Raw genomic sequence first — 9,239 nt, 5'->3', positions numbered from 1 at the left:
ATGCAGGGGGTGTGAGTTCGATCCCTGGTTGGGGAACTAAGATCCCACATCCTAGTGTGGCAAAAAAAAAAAGAAAAAAATTATGGAAATATAGTTGATTTACATTGTGTTCATTTCTGCTGTACAGCAAAGCGATTCAGTTATACAGTACATATATATATATGTTCTTTTTCATGTTCTTTTCCATTATGGTTTATCCCAGGATATTGAATATAGCTCCCTGTGCTATACGGTAGGACCTTGTTGTTTATCCATCCTGTATATAATAGTTTGCATCTGCTCATCCCAAACTCCCAATCAGGAAGGAAACTGTTGTTTATTGAACACCTTCTAGAAGCCAAGCTCTGGACTTGGTAATCTCCCATCTCTTGATCCTGTCAGAGGCAGGTTCTATGATGATTCGCATTTTAGGGAGGAGGCCCGCTGCACAGCACAACTCCAGGGGGGTCACTCCTGCCCCCAGTTGCACGGCGTGCAGTCTGCTCCGGCCTCCAGAGTAGCCCGGAGAGGGTCGCAGAGCTGGCACGTGAATCCAGATTGGAGTGACCATCAGAAACACTCTTCACCTCCCTGTTTGGGTCCAGGCAGAGTGAGTGGCTGTGCGGTACAATGGTTTGAACCCCTGGATGGAGACAGCAGAAAGGGGTGGGAGGAGTGGAAGGCCCAGTGTTCTCAGGTCTCTCGAGAACCCATTAGCTCTATTAACAGCTCTCACCACCGCCTCCTGTTTGCCCATCTGTTTGTCTGTCACGCTGCTGACTGCTGGTGTGTGAGTCCTGTGTCCTCGTCACCAGGTACACACTTGTTGTTGACATGAATGGACCAATTAAATGATGTCTATGTATGGAGAGGGGGGGTCCCCAGGACACCTCTGTGCAGCCCTGAGGATCTGGGGAGAGGACCACGAAGGAGGACCTCAGGGGTCACTTACTGCTCAGCCCACAGGCCTCAACTTCACAAGCTGGCACCCAAACACATTTTTTTTTTTTAATTGCCTTTGAGTAACAGGAGGTTTGACCAGTTTCCTCCCTGGCCAGCAGAGTGTTGGAGGCAGGGGTCAGAACCGTGCGTGAAAGATCCATTACACAAGGCTAAGTCAGAAACTAGAAGGAATTGCTGCTCTCTGGTAGCTTTGTAGCCGGAAGGGATGGTTATCTTTCCAGCAAAGGCTGAGGAAATCCTTTTCTGCCTTGGGGCGGGCTGGGGGATGGGATTAATCCCAGGTGAAGGTGGGAAGGAGATGAAGAAGTGAGTTAATCCCAGCGGGGGACGAGGGGTAGAGAATAAACTAAAGCCAGATCCAGGCCCTGGACACAGCCGCTGCCCCTCCCCCACCTCCCTTCCCAACTCCCTCTGGGGTTTCCTATTGTTACCAGAGACGACATCCTGTTTCCTTTACCTGCCTTACTGTCCCAGGCCCCTGGAGTCCCCTACTGTCTCAGGGAGCAGGGGTGGGACAGAGGTCTGGCCCCAGACCCAGAGTCCAAGGATCTCACAGCTGGAAGATCTCACAGCAATGGAAACTGACCTGGGAGGTATGGGGTGCAACTTACCCAAGGTCGCAGCATTGCAGATCTGGGTCGGCACTTGGGCGGGCCTCCACGGTTCTCTCGAGATTACATACTTGGAAGGTTCCCAGGGGGAACCTGACTTCCCCTCCCTTAGGCTCAGCGTGGTGGTCAGTTCCTCCTCTCCAAATGCCTCTCTCCAGCTGACTGTGGCCCACAGGACTCACACACATCCTAGGAATGTGTTTGGATCCACAGAGTTCTGGGGCTCAGTAGCACAGGCTCTAGGACAAGCAGGCCTGGGTTTGGATCCCATCACAGAACTTTTATTTATTTATTTATTCTGACAAGGAATGTTTATTGCCGAGCACTAGGGACAGAGCAGCAGACAAAATAGACATAAGTCCCTACTCTCATGGAGTTTACATTCTAGTGAGGGAGGCAGATAATCAGCAAGGTAAGGAAGGAAGATACATAGCCTGTCAGAAGGATTTGCTGAGGAGATAAATAAAGCAGAGGAGGGGATGGAGAGAAGGCAGCAGGAGATGGGGTGGAGGGAATGTACTGTTAAATAGGATGGATGGGTAACATCTGGGCGAAGACTTAAAGGAGGTGAGAGGTGGAGCCACATGTGGATACCTGGAGAAAGAGCTTTGTAGGCAGGAGCAATAGTACGTGCAAAGGCCCTGAGGCGGAAATATGTCTGGCACAGTTAAGAGCAGCAGGAGGCCAGTGGGGCAGGCAGGGTGAGAGAGGAAAGGACTAGAAGTTGAATCAGGAAGCCAGGGGGAGGTCAGACACCGAGGGCCTTACAGGTCACAATTAAAGCCTTTGGCTCTAACTCTGAATGAAAAGGGAGCCAAAAGGACAGGATCTGACTCATGTTTTAGAAAGATCATTCTGGTCACTGTGTGGAAAAGGGAAACAGGAACACCAATTGGGAGGCTACTACAACAATTCAGGTGAAAGATGACAAATGCTCAGTCGAGGGTAGTCAGGGCAGCACTCGTGAGAAGTGGGGAGATTCTGAATATTTTGAAAGCAGAGCCACCAGGATTTACAAATGTGGGTAGTGAACTGTGATAAGAAGAGAGAGGTCAAGGATAAATTCCAGGATTTGGGCCAGAAGTAACTAGAAAGAGGCAGTTGCCACTTACAGATAAGGGGAAAGCCTGAGGGAGGGGCAGGTCTGAGGGGGAGACTCGGCCATTTATTTGCTGTAATTCTGGGTAAGTTGCTTAACCCCTCTAAACCTCAGTTTCCTTATCTGTACAAAGGTCATAATAATCATTCCCCTGCAGAGTGATGGTGAGAATTGAGTGAGATCATGAACTCACAGGCGTGACGCACATACATACTCAATACACGTTCCACCCACAGCCCAGGGATGACCATCACAGCTCCTCAGGAAGGGACAGGAGGGAAAGGAAGACCAAACCTACATATCTGTACTTTGGCTCCTCTCCCGGCCCAGCTTCCTCCAGGAAGAAGGGGGACAGAACTTTTCGACAAAATTGGAAGTTTTCTTTCTTCAAGGCCTTTGATGGTTTAGGAGATGGTGATGATGCTAATGGGGGATGGTGGTGGGTTGATGATAAACGATCATATTCCCATGTCCTTATTCTTATAAAACCCTTTCATGGCCATTATCTCATGTGAGTCCATCAAGGCAGAAATTATACCCATTTTATGAAGTAGAAGAATGAGGGGGTTGTTAAGACTCTGTGCTTCCAATGCACGGGGTGCGGGTTTGATCCCTGGTCAGGGAACTTGGATCCCACATGCTGGGCGGCCAAAAACAAAAAAAAGAGGTATTTTTTAAAATTTATTTATTTTTTAAAATTTTTTTATTATATTGGAGTATAGTTGATAAACAATGTTGTGTTAGTTTCAGGTGTACAGCAAAGTGGTTCATTTATACGTATACATGTACCCACTCTTTTTCAAATTCTTTTCCCATTTAGGTTATTACAGAATATTGAGCAGAGTTCCCTGTGCTATACAGTAGGTCCTTGCTGGTTATCTATTTTATTTTGTTTTATTTTAAAATTTGATTGATTAAAAAAAAATTTGATTGATTGATTGATTGATGTACTGTGTGGCACGTGGGATCTTTGTTCCCCGACCAGGGATCGAACCCATGCCCCCTGTATTGGAAACGCAGGGTCTTAACCACTGGACTGCCAGGGAAGTCCCTGGTTATCTATTTTAAATATAGCAGTGTGTACATGTCAGAATGAGGTATTTAAAAACAAAATGAAACAAACCTGGGCCATCTCTCCCTCACTATCTCATGGAACTCCATTTAATCTTTGGGAGAAAACATGGGTGAAGAGGGTCCTGACGTGGGTATCTCTCTTCCCGTCCCTGAGTGGGAGTGCTGCCCAGCTGTGTCCAGCTATGATATGGACTGTGACCTCACGCCTCTATTCCAGGAAAGGACCCACAATGCCTGCCCCGGTCCATTCTCCATCTCGGCCACTCTGAGCATGCCCGGTGTGTGGGTTGCAACCTTACTGCTTCTGAGGTTTGGGTCAGTGGGTCTCATACATTGTCCCATTCCAGTCACTCCTCCCAATTACTGAGGTAACAGACGAGGGGAATGGAACCCAGAAGAATCAACGTGCCTCAGATCACACCATTAGAAAGTGCAGTGCAGACTCTGAGGTCTGCACCCAGCAGGAGGAATTCCTGCATCACTTCTTCCAGCCCAGCTGCCCCCATCCCTCCACATACCAGGTGCCAGAACACAGCTGTCTCTTCCTTGCTCCCCCAACCCAGGCAAGCTGTCCTGGGTGGGGCCGAGCTGGGTGGGGCCGCCCTGGGTAGTGTCCAGTGAGACTGTAGCTCCTGCAGGCAAATTCAGCTGGACACTGATGCTAAGCGGCAGTCCCTACTGGTGAGAGCTGGGCTGCTGCCCATTGGTGGGCGGTGGGGCACTGGGAGGGTAGGAAGTGTCTGGTTTGGGTGGATCAAGGTCCCTGAAAAGAAAACTTAGAATTGCCCAGGGAAGAACTCCTGTTGGATTGAGGGAGAGGGGTTAGGGAATGTCAGGTGATTGAGAGTGCACAGGAGGAGGGGGTGACTAGAGGAAGGGAGGGTTTAAGGGACAGTAAGAGCCCCTGGAGGGGGCTGGGAATGGAGAGCTGTAGGTCCCAGCCCCGAATTTACTCTTGCCTTGGCTGTTTGTCTCCATCTGTGCTATGGTGAGTGTCCTCCTGACCCAGCCACCCTTCCCAAAGAAAGGGCATCTGGAGGGCTTCCCTGGTGGCGCAGTGGTTGAGAGTCCGCCTGCCGATGCAGGGGACGCGGGTTCGTGCCCCGGTCTGGGAAGGTCCCACATGCCGCGGAGCGGCTGGGCCCGTGAGCCATGGCCGCTGAGCCTGCGCGTCCGGAGCCTGTGCTCCACAACGGGAGAGGCCACAACAGTGAGAGGCCCGTGTACCGCAAAAAAAAAAAAAAAAAAAAGAAAGGGCATCTGGAAAGCAAAAATGACCCGTGAATTGAGATCTGGGGGCGGGAGGGTATAAACTGAAGCGGGGGTTAAATCCTGCCCACCTCATGTCTTTGCCAGGTGAGGAGGGAGCAGGAAAGGCAAGCCTAGAGTCTAGATCGCCTTGGAAGTCATTGGCCATGCCCACTCTGCTGCTCCCGCTGCTGCTGCGGACGCTGCTGGCCCGCCTGCTGCTGCCTGCTGCCCGCCTTGCCCGCCGGCACTTCCTGCCCCTGCTGCGCCGGCTGGCCCACCGCCTGGGCTCTCAGGATATGCGAGAGGCTTTGCTGGGCTGTCTGTTGTTTGTCCTCAGCCAGAGACACCCGCCGGATGCTGGGGAGGCCTCCAGAGTGGCCCGCTTGGAGAGGAGGGACAGGCTAGCCTCCCAAAAATGAGGCCATGAATCCTGGTAGCAGCTGTATCCACTGAAACGCTTTCTTTTGGAGTAAGACAGTCCTGGCCCCATCACTGACTGCAACCTGCCCAGTGGGCAGAAGACATGGTGGGGGACTGAGCATGAGAGGGGTCCGGCCAGGACATGCCTCCCCACTCCCCCGACTCCCAGCAGAGATGATTGGAAGGATGCTCTGCATTTAGCAGAAAACCCATCATTATCCCTCCCTCCCTGCCCCTGCATTCTTCCCAAGAACTTTTCTTTTCTTTTTTTTTTGGCCGCACAGCATGTGGGATCTTGGTTTCGGACGAGGGATCGAATCTGCACCCCCTGCATTGGAAGTGCAGGGCCTTAAACCACTGACCGCCAGGGAAGTCCCATCTTTTTAATTTTTTTTCCGAGAACGTTTCTAATTACCTCTGGCCTGTGAGGGGAAAGGAACTGACTCTCCTCCCTCCACCACCCCCACCCGCAGGCAAATGGGGACATGAGGTCCAATGAGGGACAATGCTTAACCTAGCTAATCCAGACTGTCTGTCTTTGACTCGTGATTTACCAAGTAGTAAGACCTTGGTTCCCTAGGGAGTCAGTCCTGCCTCCAAAGCCCAGCATACAGCAGGTGCTCAATAAATATTTGTTGCTTTGAATGCCTGGGACGTCTTTGACAGTCTTTGTCACACTCCTGCACTGCATGACAGTCGAACCTGTCCAGAGGGTGGGATGGGGAAACAATTCAAGGCTTCCTTTTGCTACCTATTCCATTGTCCCTCTCGGTTTGTACGTCCTCTTGCCTAATTTGAGTATATTACACTGTAAACCAGCAGTCTTGGGTCTGCCTGGCCAGCTCAGGGTAAGGAGGTAAACGTCCTCCAGCAAGCGTGGACACTCTTCGCAGCTAGTGGTGTGGGAAGAGGGAGATTTGCTTGCTGAGGGACCCTGTGGGCAGCCGCCCAGAGGAGCAGTGTAGAAATGCATACCCCTGAGGGGTCCTCTGCTCAGGATGGGATCTAAAGGGTAGGGGGTGGGTGGGGTGTGATCTGAGGAATTCACCTATTTCCCCTCCCCAGTGGGAGGCCCCTCGGGGATCAAATAAGAGCTGTCAGAGGTATTTGCATGCCAGCCTCCGGATAATTTGCTTACGGTTCCCATGCAATACTCCTCCCTCCCACCCTCCTCCAGCGAGTCCTGGGCTCTCGGTTCAAAGCGGGAAAGTGGAGGAGTACAGGCTCCTTTCAGGACCCTCACTCCGTTAGCATACCTCTCAGAAGGTTGGCCTGGGGGAAGAACCGAGACCAGAGCTGTGGGCCCCCAAGCCGGCCCAGCGGGCTTTTCCGCCAGACCCCCGCCTCCCCACACCCCGGCACCATCTGCTTCCTCCCGGAGTCCCGAAAAGCCAGTGCACGTGCTCGACCCCTTCGGGAAGGTGACCCGGGGGAGGGGCGGGGTGAAGGGGATTCGAACCCCTGGTCCCCTCCAGGGTCACGGGCGCCTTTATTTATTTATTTCGCCCGCTCCGGGCCTCCCCTCCCGCCGGCCTTCCGGAGCGCTCCTCATTCCCGAGCGGCGCCGGCGGGACCGAGCCAGCCGCGGGGCGCGGGGCTGGCGCCGGGATCGCCCGTTGCAGCCCCTTTGCCGCCCGGCGGTATAGGCCGGTCAGACCCGGCGCGGACTGCGGTTTCCGGCCACGACGACGGCCCCAGTCCCGAAGTGAGGAGGCCAAACTGGGCCCTGTGAATTTCCGTCCGCACTCCCGGACTCCGGATGAGCCCTCAGAAGTCCCTGCAGGTGAGCTGGGAGCAGAGGCGGGGCCGCGGCGAGGGGGCGGGTCTGCGCGTGTGGGGCGGGGGAAATCAACGGAGTCTGCATCTGCGGTTTTTGGCGGAGGAGATCATTTTCCCAGACTTTGGAGGCCGTGGTGAGATGACTACCCTACCCTAACCACATTCAGTTGTCTCCAAGGTCGGAGACTTTCCCAGAGCAGAGGATAGGGGCAGAGGTCTGAGAAATGAAGCTGGAAAACCAAGCCCAGTCTTCCTGAACCCTGATCCCCGTACACACCCACAAGAAAGGTGAGGGACTTGAGGGTGTCCGACCCTGAGAGGGCTGGTTTCTGGCTTTAGTTTAGTTGATGTTTTGTTCATCATGGATTTTTTTCTTTTTTTTTTTTTGCATTAACTTTGATTTAAAAAAAATATTGCCTTTAAACATTATTTATCTGGATTCTGGAATATTTGGGCGCCCCCTTAAATATTGCAACTCAGGCAAGTTGCCTCTCTGGCCTCTCCCTAGTCCCAGCCTGCCAGAGGGCCACAGATATAGAGTCGCAAACAAGACTAAGAACATAACTGTCACGAGACGAGTTGGTGACAAACTGCGGAGCCAAGCAAATCCACTTCCAGCAAACACAGATGGAGGCAGGGCTGGGGAAGGATAGGACTGGTTGTGTGAGGTGTTGAGGAAGGCTTGGGGCCTGGAAGGGGGAGGAGGGAATCAGGGCAAGCCACAGGCTCAAATAGGTGGGGGATCTGGTGGGGGTGGGATGCAGCTGGATCAGCCCTTCACACCCTACCCCTGTACCCGGGACCTGAGGGAACCAAATGATTGGGCAGAGGGTGACAAGGACTGGCTGGGCCTGGAGGGCACAGGCCACTGTGAGTCGGGCTCCGAGGCTGTCCAGCAGAGGGCCCTGGCACCCAGCAACCATCTCTGCGTAGGGAGGTGGCTCTGGAGGGGTGTGGGTGCTGGCTGGGGGCCCAGGCGGGGAGAGTGCCAGACAGGCTTCTGTCCAGCAATAACAGCCCTGGCTGTTGCCATCTAGTGAGCAGGCTGAGCTTCAGCGGGGGTGGGGAGGGAAACCAGCCTTCCGCTGTCTGGCCTGTGACCCTCACCACTTCCCTCCAGTTTCTTTCCACTTCCAGCCCCCTTTGCACACAGCTGCAGCCAATGGCCACCAGCCTGGGGGATCCATTTGACCACGAAGGCCTGCCACCTCCACAGACTTAGAGACGGGAAGTGAGGATGGGGAGAGAGACAGGGGCCGAGCAAAAAGGGAGAAGAGGGCCAGGAGAGGAAGAGAGAGGCTGGACAAACACAGGGTAGGAATGGGGCGAGGGAGACCCAGACATGAAGCTGCCCTCAAGGCATGGGGCAGTGCCTAGAAAAATACCACTCATACCCCTCTTCCTGCCCTCTGTTTGGTTAAGACCAGGAGATGTTGGTATGTCATGTCTCTGTGGGGCCCTGAGCCAGTAGGCTGGGAACAGCCCTTCTGAGTATCTTGGGGTGCATCCACTGATCCATCCTAAGTAGAAAAACTACCCTTCTCCTCAGAGCCCAGTCTGTTCTCTGCGGAGAAGGCGTGACTCTGCCTTATCCCTACGATGTTAGTACTGCTAATTGTTAATTAGTGTCTATGGCTTCTCCAGGGTACAGGCCTCTTGGGTAACTGGGGCAAGGGTGTGGGGGGTGGATTGGATTTTCTGTCCTTAGCATCTCTCTAGCCTTTGGATTGTCCTCCTATAGTGAGGGCTGCTGTAGGGGCAGTGATCCCCCCATCCCCCAGATTTACTGACCAACGAAAAAGGAGGGAATCCTTCCCCCTCCCTTGGAGGTACAAGAAGGACTGATCATTCCTCAGCATGCCCACCCCCTTCCTCCTCAGCCAGGGAGGATGTGGGGCTCTGCAAGGCTTCCACCTCTGAGTATCAGGACCATAGGATTCACTCAGGCTATAAGGCTGTTACGGGCTTTTTCTCTTCCCGTTGCCAGCTGTGCCTCAGCTTTTCCAATGTTCTGGATTTAGAAAGGGTGAATCATGAGAGGGCTACAGGGCTGTGGCTCCCCC

At 53.2% G+C, this 9,239-nt stretch overlaps 1 protein-coding gene across 1 annotated transcript; it reads left to right on the top strand.

The window, feature by feature from the left end:
* The first annotated feature begins 4,962 nt into the window (after positions 1–4,962).
* MYMX (myomixer, myoblast fusion factor) lies at positions 4,963–6,005 on the top strand. Its single transcript, XM_089918663.1, has one exon. The coding sequence runs from the start codon at positions 5,070–5,072 to the stop codon at positions 5,394–5,396; it is 327 nt and encodes a 108-aa protein (XP_089774789.1). The 5' UTR covers positions 4,963–5,069; the 3' UTR covers positions 5,397–6,005.
* Positions 6,006–9,239: the final 3,234 nt, after the last annotated feature.

This window comes from Delphinapterus leucas, chromosome 10 (assembly GCF_059928025.1).
Source record: "Delphinapterus leucas isolate spDelLeu-1000000601 "Yukka" chromosome 10, BTC_Dleu_Yukka2, whole genome shotgun sequence".
Classification (NCBI taxonomy): Eukaryota; Metazoa; Chordata; class Mammalia; order Artiodactyla; family Monodontidae; genus Delphinapterus; species Delphinapterus leucas.
This window is presented reverse-complemented; position numbering and strand designations above follow the sequence as displayed.

Bases quoted from the DNA above. Each gene is read 5' to 3' on its own strand.
- MYMX (XM_089918663.1), top strand. From the start codon at position 5,070: ATGTCTTTGCCAGGTGAGGAGGGAGCAGGAAAGGCAAGCCTAGAGTCT.